General features: G+C 38.6%; 1 protein-coding gene across 3 annotated transcripts in view; it reads left to right on the top strand.

The window, feature by feature from the left end:
* Window positions 1–14,792, top strand: part of MYO1B (myosin IB) — a 112,347-nt gene that overhangs the window by 74,045 nt on the left and 23,510 nt on the right. For all 3 annotated transcript variants that reach the window (XM_051787772.1, XM_051787771.1, XM_051787770.1), the window contains exons 14-19: window positions 7,869–7,973; window positions 9,496–9,558; window positions 10,272–10,472; window positions 12,743–12,969; window positions 13,179–13,379; window positions 14,422–14,515. In XM_051787772.1, coding sequence (XP_051643732.1) covers window positions 7,869–7,973; window positions 9,496–9,558; window positions 10,272–10,472; window positions 12,743–12,969; window positions 13,179–13,379; window positions 14,422–14,515 — 891 coding nt within the window. The remainder of the gene's footprint in view (window positions 1–7,868; window positions 7,974–9,495; window positions 9,559–10,271; window positions 10,473–12,742; window positions 12,970–13,178; window positions 13,380–14,421; window positions 14,516–14,792) is intronic.

Below are 14,792 nucleotides of genomic sequence, written 5' to 3'. Positions count from 1 at the left end.
TAGAGCTGGCTCAGTTCCAGACTTCCTGGGGTAGGTTTGAGGCTGGTCCACGTTTGATTATGTATTTTTGGGCAGAAGCTGTTTCTGTATCTCTGCAAAATGTCAGGGTAGAGTTAGGGTGGGGTTTATGAGGAAGAAATGAAGGCTGTAGGAGGCAGGTGACTGAGGGCCTGGCAGGTTTCAGCAGAGATGAGCAGAAGGCTCTCTCTGTTTGGTTTGGGCGTTAGTTTTCTGTTGTGTACATTTCCTGTGTAGGCAAGAGCTAGGGGATGTAAAAATGAATGTCATGGAGCAATTGTCAATATTTCATCCTGCCTAGCCTCATAGATAAAAAATGTCTATCTGTGCTAGTTGGCTTAAAGGCTTTTTTCTGAATATTCAGATGCCATTATGTAGCTGGTCCATATGATGGAGTTAATGATTTGGAGTGCAGTTTTATGGAAGTTAAGGCTGCCAAACAAGGCTTATTGTTGAAATTTGCCAGCCCCCAAGAAGACAGTTTGAGAGTGTGAATGCTTTCTGCTCAGTCCCTTGGCAGAGCAGTTACTTCTAGATATTTTAGCCTGACAAGAAGCTGGGATGTGCTGGCGCTAGAGCTGCAGAAAGAGAGGGACTGTTTCCATTTGGCCCTCAGATGTCTGCTGAGGGTTGACCTGAGGTGATGTGAATGCCTTGTCTTTGGTGACAGCATCCGACCAATTGCTTTTGCTCCAGGTACACAAGAACATGCAAAGACACAGCAGTATTCATCACACTCTGCGTAAACCCCAGCAGTAAATAAAAATATCACCAGAAAAAGAGTCAAACAAGCATTTTGATAGCACTTCTTTTTATTCATGGTGATTAGTTTGGTTCTTGTGTGTAGAAGTCCCTTGTAGTGACAGAAAGAAGCTTGGTCATGTTGCGTGTACTGTGCAAGGTGTCATTTGGACAGTGATAAAATGCCAATAGCCTTACTGAAGGAATCTGTTAGAAATATGAAGAATGCAGTTTCATTATATTAATAAGTTCATAGTTGTACTAATTATGTGTTTTTAGTGGGAGGTAACTAAATAAAGAGGGGTAATCATTGAGAATATCTTTCTGAGATATTTAAGGTATGAAAAAATCGGAGAGTTACTTCCCCCTTTTCCATAAACCTGTATAACAGCTTGGTCTGGTTGCTGACTGGTTGCTTTGTCTTTTTCTGTCCTGTTGATTACATGAAGGAAATTACAGTTGCAGAGCATGCTGAGCTCTGAGAGATTGCCACTGGCCCAGGGGCTTCCCCCAACACCCCGAAGGATTATTGTAGAGGAGAAGGGTCTAGTTATTTGCTAGAAAGATGACATATTAGAGAAAAAAAAATCCTACAGAAGGAAATTGACTCATCAGGATTTTTCTTTATCTTAATTTTTTTTCCTTTCTTTTTTTTTTTAATTATCTTTAGACTCTGGGAACTCTTTCTTCATGTCTTGAATTTGGCTCTAATTCAGCCATGGATATCTATTGTTTTGGTAGTTGCCTTTATCCTCCAGACAATAATTTCCAACTGCTTTTTTCTAGCCTGTCTACCTTGCAACAGATTTCCTTTTTGAAATTGTTCAACCCTTTGCTGATACCCATCAGCTTATCATAAACTGGGAAGTGGCAGTGCCAAAATGTGTGTACCCGTCCCTCTATTCAATCTGATCGCCCAGGGCAAAGCCAGTCTAGTGTGAAAGAGGAGAACTGAATTTTTAATCTATAATTGATCAATTATATCTGCTGGCAAGTGTTATGGAAGAGAGGAGCTTTACAGAGGGACCCTTGGTTTGGACTCCTAGGTGCCATGGAGATTTAAAAATACAGTTAAAGCAATAATGTCCTTAAGCACTAGGATGACCAGAAGCAGAGGTACATCCCAGGAAGTTAATCACCATTTAATTAATCACATTATAATGTAAGTATTTAGAGAGGCTTATTTTGCAAAAGGCATGTTTATGAAGTAAATCCCATTGGCTGACTGTTTACAGAGGAAATACTTGAAATGCTGGAGCAAATATACACAAATGCTCTGCTTCAGGTTGTGAGAATAATGTTTTGCCCTACAGCAGCTATTTCTGTCTTAGTAGAGGAATGGCTCTGATTATATGGTAGCTTCTTGCTTATTTGTAATTCCTGTTGTCCCAGGTCTGTAATTTATCAGGTTGAGTTTGTTGAAGTGATTGTACCTGGGTGTTCCCATGAATCACATGTGCATTGTGTACACTGGAGTCGCAGTAGTTTCTTGCCCTTTTAAGTCCAAATTTGGTTTAGACCTGTGTGCCTGGACACCACAGCTGAGGGCAAGATGGATTTCAGAGTGCCAGGTTCTCTACCAGTGACAGTAGCATCAATAAGGACTGAAGTTGGTTGAGCTACACAAATGTGGAAAATGGATAATCTCTGAAGCTTTGGCATGTATCTTTGTTGCTTCCATTAGATACACTGAAATATGGTTTGATTACAAATATGTGGAATATAGATAGTTATATATATATATATATGTGGAATATATATAGTTAAATGATATGCTTCTCTGGTTCTTTGCCTGTAGAGATATTGACATAAAAGCACAGAGCACCCTAATTTACAGAGATAAGTTTGATTACTCAGATGTTGGTATATGTAAAGAGAAAAAAGGGATAAATATTGATAACATACCTTCACTAACATTGAAAAAAATTTGAAAAATTGTTATAACTGAATCTCGTTACAACTGGGCCGTTGCTTTCTGAGATTATAATATTATCTTTTTTCACTTTCTTTATGTGCAACTTTCCCATTTTGCTGATTTTCACTTTTGTAGTTTCATCTCATAAACTCATATGCTTCTGTGGTCATACATAAAAATCCCTATCCCCAGACAATACAGTAGCATATAAATTGAATTTGCTGGTTGGTTTCATCCTTCATTCCACTATTCATCTCAGTGAAGCGAGTATGTTGGTCTTTTATCATCATTACTTTTGCCATCTGGCTTTTTCTCTAGGGGCCTGATGGAGCTACTTGGGGTCACCTGCCTGTATTAGGAGGAGGTCAGAGACTTCTGTTGCCTGGAGCTGCAAAAATTACTCTGTGGGGCTATATGTGATAGAGCAAAAGTATCTCTGTATGTCTTTTTCCCTCCCCATATTGATGTAAAGTTCATTTTAATGGCATTAGTCCTGTTGATTTCAACTAATTTTTCTTTCACACGATGCTTTTCCTTTAAATAGCTTTCATGTATTTTTTTAGTTGTATGTGTTCATATAATGTATTTGAAAAAGTGTTGCTGGACACCTTTTTGTCAGTGTGGCTGTAGACTGAGCAATATGTAGATTTTTGAATTGGCCCTCAACAAAAACTGGTGTGATGAAAGATTAAGAAGGAAGAAGAGCTATTGAGAAACACCTGTGAGGTGTAATAGTGATGATATAGCCGAGTCTGCAGATTCAGATCAACAACATCTGCTTGATTTGGGGAAAACAGTGGAGAGGACACAAGAAAATGGAACACTTAATCTAGGACTTTATTAGGCAGGTGCAAGGTAGGAATTTATTCCTGCCTACTAGTATGGAAAAGTATCTGAGTTTCAATTTTAAGCAGGTATTGTAGTTGCTTTGTTGTCTTTGGAGATCCCTGGGAAATGGGTACTCAAAAGTGAATTTGAATTCTGTACGGGGAGAGAAGTTTAGAAGGTATCTAGCATTGGATAGTAAAATGCCCTGTTTTAAATATTTTCTTTTCATAAATCTAATGGAGACCTTTCTACTCGAGACCAGTAAGAGACCTTTTTTTTTTTTTTTTTTTGACAAAAATATTTTTATTTTGTCTGTTTCCCATTAGTATTTTGCTGGTATAAAAATGTATAAAGCCAGGAACATTCATATATGTTTTTTCAGATGATTTTATGATACACGAGTGGAATGTTTCAAAGAAGAAGTTAGGTAAAATATTAAGGAACAAAGAATATTTTCCATAGACTTTCAAGCACCTGTATGTAATTCATATAGTAGCAGTGATTCACAATAGAACTTTGTAGCTTTTCATGATTGACTCTAACAACCTGAATGAGTAGAATGTCATTATCTACTTGTATATATAATCACTTTATTTTTGCATGGAAAAGAATTTTTTTTAGAGTTCAAAACTTGTTATTCATGATAACCCACCCTGATGCCCAGTAATTTGAAGGTTAGAAAGGAATAAAGCTGTATGAACAAGACACCATTGTTTGTGAAGTGAGAAACATGTTGAAGTAGGCTTTGATTTTTGTCAGTGAATTTTTCTACTTGTCTAAATTTATTGTTGAATCTGATAAAAAGATTGAGAGGATAAGCTAAGGGTGGTTGGTTGAACTGTATCTATAAATTTGACATGACTTTAAGCGTATCTCAGGTGACATTCTGTTTCCCAGCACCTTTAATTTAATTTGAGAGAGTGGTTTTATCTTCCCCAAAGGTTTTATTCTGTATTCCACGGTGATTTCAAAGGCGTACTTGGAAAGGCTGACACAGAAATGCAGGAATGGAAGTGATGCCCTCAATGTTAAAGTAGCAGAATTACAGCCTGGAAGAGAGGCTGATACTTTGAGAAGATATACTCTTATTTTTTTCCCCAACATCTCCTAGTATTTGAATTCTCTAACTCTGCCCAAATTTTGGGTCTGACTGTGCTGCTTCTGTGTTGGTCAAAACACTTTCTGTTGCTTAATGTGAGTGGTCAGCCTAAGGAACAGGTACATCTCCGGTGGCTGGGTACCTCCAGCCTGTGTCTCCTGAACGGATTTAATGATGTGCTGTTGCTGATATTGGTTATTCTCTACTGCCTTCTGAAAAACAATGTCAGAAGTCCTTTAGCTCCCTTCTGGTTCTATTGTATTGATTTCTAAAAGCCTTCATTAAAATATTGGGGGACAATTCATTTGTGAGCATTCATATATGCTTTGTGAAGCCCTTGTGTAATTAAAAATTGTAGATACCCATTAGGGCACATGATGTGACCCTTGGGGATGGTCCTGTGCAGGGCTAAGGTTGGACTCGATGATCCTTATGGGTCCCTTCCAACTCAGCATATTCTGTGATTCTGTAAATGCACAATCTCTGTTGCTGTACTCAGATTTGTCTAGAGATAAACACTCTGATTGGTTTCTCATACAGGGTTTCTTAAAACCTGTAAAAGGAAACGTCTCTTTCTGGAGTGTATTTAATTTGCCAAATGTCTTCTGGTCAATTCAGAGTTAAGTATTTTGAGAATTTCAGTAATTCCAAACATTTTCCCTCATTTTCTTTGCTGTAATTAACTGTTAGCCTTTTACTCTGTATCATTCATAAAGAATAATATTACTGGTGCTCTTCAATAACTTTTTTTCCTGGAACAGCAATTTTCAGTGGCTTGGCAATGTCAAATAGAATTTCATAGCTCAAAGTGAGCAATTTGTGAAGAACTCTGTGGATTTTGGTTTGCCTTTTTTTTGGCAAACCATAAATATCACAGATACACAACAAATCAGGAAAACATCTAGCAATTACTTTAATGTATTGTTAATGACCTTTTAGTTAGATGGTTTAGCTGGATTTGCTGTTCAGTTTCCATCCTCTTTTGATGACCAAGCCCGTATAATTTACGAGTGAAAAGTCCTGCAGCCCTTGTAATCAGAATAACATAGTCCTGTGGAGAAACAGTCTCTCTGCATTGAGTGGCACGTTCCTGGCAGGAGGACACAGAGTGTATTTTACCCTTTTTCTTTGTCTAGGTGATGTGACAGCTGGGGTCCTTTTACTTCAAACTCAATATATCTGAAGCGATGGCCTTATCTGAATGTGTCAAATAAACTTATACTCATTCTTCCTCCACTGTTCTCTCTTCCCTTCCTCATTCTCCTCTCCTGTTGCTGAGATCTGCATACCCAAGGTTATATATATGGCTTTTAGAGACCAAAGGTACATGGTGGTTTAGTGACAGGACAATGCAAGGATGTTGTTCCGTGTTACACTCTGATGTGTCTCAATCTCGTGGTTTATTTGATAATATTTGGACAGTACCTAAAGATATGCTTATCTATGAAGGAGTAATACATAACATTTACGTAGTATTTTGCATTTTCAGTGATAAAAAGATTGATCTACTTAATGCACTAAATAAATGGTAATAGATGTATTCTGTATTGTCATGGAAATAGTATAAGTACTGACTGCAGTTTATTTAATTTCTTTTTCAACAGAATGCAGTAAGTATGACTTGTTTGCAGTGCTGATTTTGCTGCATGCCAAATTTTAACTCTCATCTAGAGCTATGCAAGTTTTGCAATCTGAGTGATAATTGCAGCTGGTGAGAGGGGCAGTTTGATGTGGCTGCAAAAGTTTGGTGATCAGCTATGATTTTGCTTCATCTAAAACTAAAATGACAAAAGTAATCTGTGCTACCCCAATATTTTCTAATCTGCTTGTGTGTTCTTAATCTCATTTAGCAGCCAGATCCATAATTTAAACATTTAAATGATTGCAGTTGCCTTCAGTCATAAAAATTCTACCAGCATAAGATGAGCTTCACAGGTATTGTAAAACAGATTATTTGGTAGTGTAAAAAGGCATAGTGTTTTATTCTGCAAATTTTCAGTCTTCCTAAATAATGGGTGTTCTTGACGACTAGTTATTAAGAAAAGAAAATAAATATAGGGCAGGAGGGAGGTAACCCCAAAACCCCAAAGTCAAGAAGAGCAGCACCAGATATCCAAAAGTACTCTTGAGTGTAGTTATTTCTGCGTGTGTATATATATATATATATATATATATATGGAATTATTACAATATTGATTACTCTTTCAAAAAACCAGTGAAGGTGCTGATTCCTTTTTTCTTTGAAACAGGCATTTTGACCTTGTCCTCAGAACGAGCACCTGGCCTCCAAACTGCACTCATTTAAGATAATGGCAATAAAGTGGTGAACCACAGCTTTTGTGTTGCAGTCCTGGCCCTGGTGGACATAGCAGTAAAACTTGAGCTGCCTTGAGCGTGCGAGCGCTTTCCCTGTGGTATTGAAGGGCTTGGTGTGGCCATGGTCTCTGTTGCTGACGTGTGTCCCTGTGGAAGCATGCTGCTGTCGTGTCACAGCCCTGCTCCTGCAGCAGCCCTGCCCTGGGATATGGGGCAGGCTGCTGGGGCAGCAGTCACTGAGCAGCATTCCCGCTGCCCACCCTTTCTCCTGGGGTCTGCTCCAGTCCCTGGTCCCTTCTGCAAAGGGTCACACATCTGCTTGCTCCCTAACCCAGTTTTATATGCATTAGCCTTTTAGAGGATTTTTGGTTGATGAAGTTCATTTGTTTCCCATCATTTCAAGGGGCAATTACATGAGCGGTTTGTTGGCAGGGAGGAGGTGGGTTGACCTTTAGAGCCAATAATCTCTTAACCCAGGCTCAGCTGCAACTAGAGCAGTTTGAGCCTCAGTCTGTAGTGAAATAGGATACTCTATTGGCTACTGAGTGGAAAAGAGCTAATGCTATCATTATAATTTTATTTATCAGACCCTCTGGGGACTACATTTTACATGTGGGGACAGATCAGTGCAGGCAAAACTTCTGTTGTTTATCCCCTGACACCACAGGTGCCCTTATGATTTATTCCAAGGAATCGATGTGCAGACATCATGAATAAAACCTACAGAGGATTTTGTCCCTCCCAATGGAGGGAGCTTCAGGGAAGGATTTGGTCTAGAATTTCCAAACTAATCATGATCTCAATCAAATATTACTCCAACCATCACATCACAAAACTGGAAGGAGTAGTTAATGCAGCAGCTTGTTGACTTGCAGCTGCTGTGGTAACTTACTCCAGCTGAGTTCCAGGGTGTTTACAAAACAGCAAACACAAACATGTTTTATCTGACAGGACAACAGCTTTGAGCAATTCATTATCAACTACTGTAATGAGAAGTTGCAACAGATCTTCATTGAACTTACCCTCAAAGAAGAGCAGGAGGAGTACATCCGAGAGGTAATACTTGAATGGATCTTTCCTTATCCTCTCCTCTTTCTGTTGTCCCTGTAAAGACAAACAGGCATGCAGGCTGGAACCACTTTTCAGGGAGCAGAGTCACTTTTTGACCAAAGGACTGGTATGGAGCATGTTTGTGTAGGGCTGTGTGGTTAGTTCCATTAAGCAAAAAATGCTGGTTTGGGCTTTGTTGCACATTATGAGTCCTCCAGGTAAAAACCAGACCCAACTCTTATTCATGCGTTGGCAACAATGACTGGCAGTTCTGAGCAAGGACTAATTAATTTATTAGAAGACTAATATCACTTTCTGGTATTAGTGCCATTACCCTACAGTCTGTGTTTTGGATTACCCAGACACTTCTGGGATACACCTCAACAGCAGCCACAGCCAGTCCTTTTTCAAAGGGAATTGGCTGGCTAAAACAATTGCATGCAACATGAAAGAAACTACAAATAGAGTTCTGGTTCTGGTTTTCTTTCAGTTAAGTGTTGAAGGGAGCTGTGTGAGCTTTGTGGGTACATTTAAGATGTCCTTTGGGGTCCGAACTCTGTGTTTGATGTTATTCTGTGAGTGAACACCAAGCTGAAGTTTTAATAGGTTTTAGCAGTATTCCACGTGATATACAGAGCTCAGACAACATACCAACTTGCAGCTGTAAAAACTGGCATATGCTGCCTGTACTCAAACTGGATGGATACCATTTTGCTGTATAAACATGCTTAAAAATTACATAAAGTTCCTGCCTTATAATCCTGAGGATAACGTGAAATTTCAGCATGTCTTTTTTCTTTTTGCATTCAGTGGTGAACCATCGTGACTGCAATTTGGTTCTTGAATGATATTTCAAATGCTCTGAAAAAAACAAACTGTAAGAAGTACCACAGAGTGCAAATTGAGAATGAAATTAGTATTTTCCTTCTTTCAGTCCTTTGGCCTATGAGTGTTACCTCGTGATGCATTGGCATCTCATCCTGGAAATTTTACTGCTGATATTTGAAAAAAGGATATTAAAAATATCTGAACAACAGCCAGACTCTGGATTTTTCTAATGGTCTCATCTAAATTTAGCCCTCTTTCTTCCTCCCATTTAAAAAAAAACCAAAAAAAACCAGAAAAAAAAAACAAACACACAAAAAAACCAACAACTAAGAACTTTGAAATTTTGGTCTCAGATGCTCGCAGTGAAACTGGATGATTTCCTTCTAAGCAGTGGGAGTGTGGGCAGCGTGGTGCTGGGTGGGAGGAGCCTGGCCTGGAGCCAGGGGAGTGCATGGGAAGCTGACACGGGTGGGGGAAAGGAATGGAGAACAAGTTTGGCAGCCACTCAAGGACAGTCATTTTGCACAGATAATGTTAGTAGTAGATGATTACATTTCTTAAAAAATAAAATTGTTGGTAAGCACACAGAATTAAGTTTGAAAGTAGTAACCTTGTTAGCTGGAATATAATTTTAATTGCCTAGAGGAAGAGCTCCCTTGATTGTTTTCCTATTCATATATTGATTTTTTTTTTTTAATAGGGGATTGAATGGACTAATATTGAATATTTCAACAATGCTATAATTTGTGACCTAATAGAAAATGTAAGTTGTATTCAAGAATATCTCTGAATATTAGTGCATGGATTTAATTTATCTGTTAAGTCTGCATGCATCCTCACACACTATAATTTTATGAAACAAGACATTTGTTGTATTATTCATCTTATTTTGTACGGTAAAAGTTTATTTTACTAAAAAGGTGTTCTATAAAGCTACAGTTACTTTTTTAGAAATATTCAGCATCACCTATGGAAAAAAATACCAAACAACTCTTAAATGTTTGCATTTACTGCTGTTTACAACAGATATCACATGCTACATTGTAAATAACATTTCTTTTTGTATGGAAACTAGAAACTCAATGACACGTTACTGATTGCTTGAGGTACAGAAGGTACTTGTAACTAATAAGAGGACTTCCTATGTAGCAAGAAAAGAACAGTTTTTAACCATTAACATGAAATATATGATGGTTTTACACATAAACTGGCTACTTTCAGTTAAATTGGAGTTTCTGCAGTCTGAGTAAATGGCACAAAACTTCAATGTGAATTTCAGGATTCATTAGCAGTCTTTCAAAAATGCAGGTGCTAAAAATCTGTTGGAAATGGTCATTAGGAAGAGAGCCAAGCTTTGAGGTGGCTTGAAGAATGTTTTTCTGGGTAGCAGAGATCAAACAGGAGAACGGTCTCCTTTTTATGCCTTGATGGAATGTGATGGAAATAAGTACTAAAGCTCTTGTCTTGAAACTTCAGAACCAAACTGGAATCCTGGCCATGCTGGATGAAGAATGCCTGAGACCAGGAACTGTTACTGATGACACCTTTTTAGAAAAACTGAACCAAGTCTGTGCCACTCACCAGCATTTTGAGAGCAGGATGAGCAAGTGCTCCCGGTTCCTCAATGACACCTCCTTGCCCCACAGCTGCTTCAGGATTCAGCATTACGCTGGCAAGGTACCTGGTGAAGCAGGGAGTACGTGGTGTGTGGGGGCTGCTGTGGCTGATTAAAAAATCCAGACCTGTCTTAATCGTTTCTGTCTTAAGCCTAAGGTTTGGGATTTGGGCTGGAAGGTTTTCAGAAGTCATACAATGGTTGGGGCTGGAAAGGATCTTAAAGATTATCCAGTTCCAACCCCCCTGCCATGGGTAGGGACACCTTCCACTAGACCAGGTTGCTGAGAGCTCCATCCAACCTGACCTTTAACAATTCTGGGGTTGGGGCATCCACAGCTTCTCTGGGCAGCTCTCTCCAGTGTCTCACCACCCTCACACTAAAGACTTTCCTCCTGATATCTGATCTAAACCAGCCTTCTGTCCGTGTAAAACCATTACCCTTTGTCCTATCACTACGTGCCCTTGTACAAAGTCCTGCTGCCCTAGCTGAAAATCAGGGCCAGTTCTCTCTTTTCATCATGTGCTTTAGTGCTGCTGCTTCTCTCTGGAAAGAAAACATTGTTTACAATGAGAAAAATTCATGCAAATTTGAAGGCAACATATTTTGGAGGACATGTTCTTTGTCACAGAAGTAGCTGCAGTCCTTAGTCATGTTGTTGAGAAAGTGGAGTTTTGTACATTTGAAGGAACTGAGTTTGATACTCTGTGTGTTTAAGCAGATGGAAGAGAAAGCTCTACAGAGGGCTTGCAAAAGTATTTGCTTTTTACAAAATAAGCGATATGAATAAATATGAGTCTGACAGCTTTCAATATGTAGTTCATTATGACTTTTTATTAATGAAAATCAAAATAATTAAATTGGTTGAGTGAAGACAATTTTTTTAAAAAAAATTCAAAAGTAAATGTAGGGTTACAACTATACCTCTTGTCTGAATCTGCTGAAGTGATAATTTCACAGAGCAGAGACTATTTGGAAAGTTTTTCATTTCCCTTGGACTGCTTAATACTTTTTAATATTTTCTCAATCTTACAATTTTGAATAGCTCAACAATTTGCTCAGTCAAAATAGTTCTGGAAATATCAGACTTTCAGTCTTTGAGGCAACCATTCATTAACTTAACATTATGTATTTACCAGGAAGATTTTGTAACTGCATATAATCTCACAGGGATTAATACACAGGTATTTTTTTGGTTGTCAAAATTCAAATTGAATTGAAAATACCCCAGTACTTTGGGAAGGACCGCACACAAACTGTGCCTTAGCAGACACTGAGGATCCTCGATTGTTACGGGCATTCTCTTACTCAGCAGAGCAGCCAGTGAATTCCTCCTATTTTGGGAGGAATGTTGTTTTTCCATCCTCGTCTGAGAACATTTTGATCTAGTCACTGGACAACAAAAGTTTGACCCTCCTTTTATGAAATACAAGTAAGTTCATACGAACAGGTTTTTTTCAGTAGTGGCATTTACTACACCTGTCGGAACCAGAAACATGTTCTCCGAAGTAAAATGCTGCCTGAGTTCCCACTGACTTGCTGTTGTGTAAAATATGGCTATGTCAGTGCTAGTTTTGTTCAGTATTCTGTGTACATAGTACATATCTATGCAGAACTGAGAAATCACGAAGCTGAAGAGTCTGTATCACCAGCCAGATGACTTGTCACAATTAATCAAATAAGTTTCCTACCCTCAAAAATTAAAAAAGCCAGTAGCAATCCGAGATCTGCGTGAAGTTCCCCTGGATGCCTCCTGGGTCTCCAGCTGCAGGTCAGACCTTTGTATTCGTGCTTGTTGTTGTTGGACTGCTTTCCTGGTAGAAGTCCTTTAAAATAACAGTCCCCTGAGGATTGCACAGTGAGCTGCTTGCTGCTGCAATAGCAAGAGGTGATATTTCATATTGTATTTCAGTTAGGCAAGTAATGTAAGCATTAGTAATTTGAAAGGAAAAGGTATTTTTGCTGTTGTGAGTCGAAAGAGAGGGAGAAAACCTTTTGTCAGCCATAAAAAAGAGATTGGTTTGGAGTATGGCAGGTGGTGGTATATCAGTTACCATGTAAGAAGGGTTTGTCCCCTTTCAGAAACCAGAATTGATCAGCCCAGGGAACTGTTAGCAGTATGAGAAAATTAATCTTTCTCAGGTAGCATGTTCGCAGAAATTTTATCCAACAAAAAGTCTTCCAAATGTCAGATTTAAAAAGAGAGCTGAAATGTCTTTTGTTTGTTTTGGATAGTGAGAAAGAGGGAGAAATTAATTTCTTGGGTCAGTTTTGAACTGGTCTATGTTATAGTTCAAAACCTGCTCTAATGAGACTCTTCTCTATTTTTCAGGTTATGTACCAGGTGGAAGGATTTGTTGATAAAAATAATGATCTTCTGTACCGTGACCTCTCCCAGGCCATGTGGAAGGCCAACCACTCTCTCATCAAAGCATTGTTCCCAGAAGGTAACCCTGCTAAGATCAATCTAAAGAGACCACCAACAGCGGGTTCACAGTTCAAGGCTTCAGTTGCTACCCTGATGAAAAATCTCCAGACAAAAAATCCAAACTATATCAGGTAAATTACCCTATGGCAAAGCTTTGGTGAATTTTTTTTAGTGAACTTAAAGAAAGTCTTGATATCCAAGGATATCAAGAAATTTATGGCTTATACTCACAAGAAATTTATTGCTTATACTATTGAAATTTATGGCTTATACTCACAAGAGCAGTTGTTGACGTGTACAGTGCTGCAAAGGAGTGTCCCTTTTCGTTTTCCTTTTCCAGGTGCATTAAGCCAAATGACAAAAAGGCTGCACACATTTTCAATGATGCCCTGGTGTGTCACCAGATCCGCTACCTCGGTCTCCTGGAGAACGTCCGGGTCAGAAGGGCGGGTTACGCGTTCAGGCAGGCGTACGAGCCTTGCCTGGAGAGGTACAAAATGCTCTGTAAGCAGACATGGCCCCACTGGAGAGGGCCAGCCAGGTAGGTAAACAGCAGTATTCTTACATGCCCTGAGTGAAATTGCTGTCTTCCACGTGTTCTGATTTTTTTTAAAATGTTTTGCATACGTTGCAAAATGAATATATTGCAGCCTTTATTGATTTGGGTCTGAAAGAAAAGGTGAGAGAGAGAGCAAAAGGTACTGGAGTGGAATTAAAATTACTAGGAGTCTGGAATGATCAGGAGGGCACTCTACCTTTAATAACCAACTTTCAAAGTGTAGGAGCACTCATTTCCTTGGAGACAGCCATACAGTCTTCCTCTGTCCTTTAAAGAATGATTTTACGTAGTGATTGGGGAACACTTAGGAGATAATACCTCTTGCAAATCAATTGTTTTAAATATATACTTTTAAATTGCATAGTATTCACGCGTATTTTTGCAAATAATGTCCGGGGTAGGCAAATAAGCTTCTAATAATTCTTTTTGCATGTGACCACCAATAGCATGATTTAAATTTCTTTCATAATAGATTAACATCTTTAGCTGCAATTTAAATCTTTAGGTTTTTAAGTCTTTAGGTTACCAAGATAATGGTGGAAGTGCAGCAGTGATAACAATAGCATTGTAATAATCATTGCAAAGATCTGCAAAATTCCTCTCTCTTCTTTTCTGTTAATGTTCATAAAATGCATTTGGTAAGAGTGGAACACTAGCATTTGTCAAACTTGTCAGTCTGTGTTCCACATTTTGACATAAGTGTGAGAGCCCTTCCTTTTTCTTTTCCTTTTAAGTAAAATAATTATAGATGTAAGAGGAAAAAAATAGGCCATTGCTGATGCTGTAAAATAAAAATTGCTCTTATTTCATCACATTTTTCTGAATCTTTGCAGTGATTATTCTTGCCTTTAGCTAAATAACCAGTGAGTAAATGAGTTAAGTTTTCAATCTTCTTATGTCAAGCATTATTTAAGGGTTTAAAATATGCTTTCCTTTACTTTTCATGAATTAAGCTGTGAATATGTAAACTAAGAAGTTTCAGCGCTGGGGGTCATGTTTGTTAAGCTCATTTACTCCTTCTTAGGGCTGGAGTAGAGGTGCTGTTTGATGAATTGGGAATCCCTGAAGAGGAATTTTCGTTTGGTAGATCAAAGATATTCATCCGCAACCCAAGAACAGTAAGTGAAAAATGCCTTCTGCCAAATCCAGCCCTCTCATGAGGACAGCCTGTTATGAGCTGCATCATTCACTACCTGGTTCCTACAGATTCTTCTGCCTACAGTGCTTTGGTATATCACTGTGAATGTGGCATTTAAAAAGGAGCTTTTTAATGTAAGACCCATTAAATTTGGTGTGAATCAAGACTCTACAACAGCTGTCAGCCTTAATTTATTGTAACTTTTATACACTGAGTTGTGACAGTGTATCTGCCACAAATCTTGGTGTATCTGCTTA

Source organism: Manacus candei, unplaced genomic scaffold (assembly GCF_025592945.1).
Source record: "Manacus candei isolate 608988 ecotype Guabito, Panama unplaced genomic scaffold, ASM2559294v1 h1tg000023l, whole genome shotgun sequence".
NCBI classification, from domain to species: domain Eukaryota; kingdom Metazoa; phylum Chordata; class Aves; order Passeriformes; family Pipridae; genus Manacus; species Manacus candei.
Note: the sequence above shows the minus strand (reverse complement) of the source record. Positions and strands in the feature narration are given on the sequence as shown.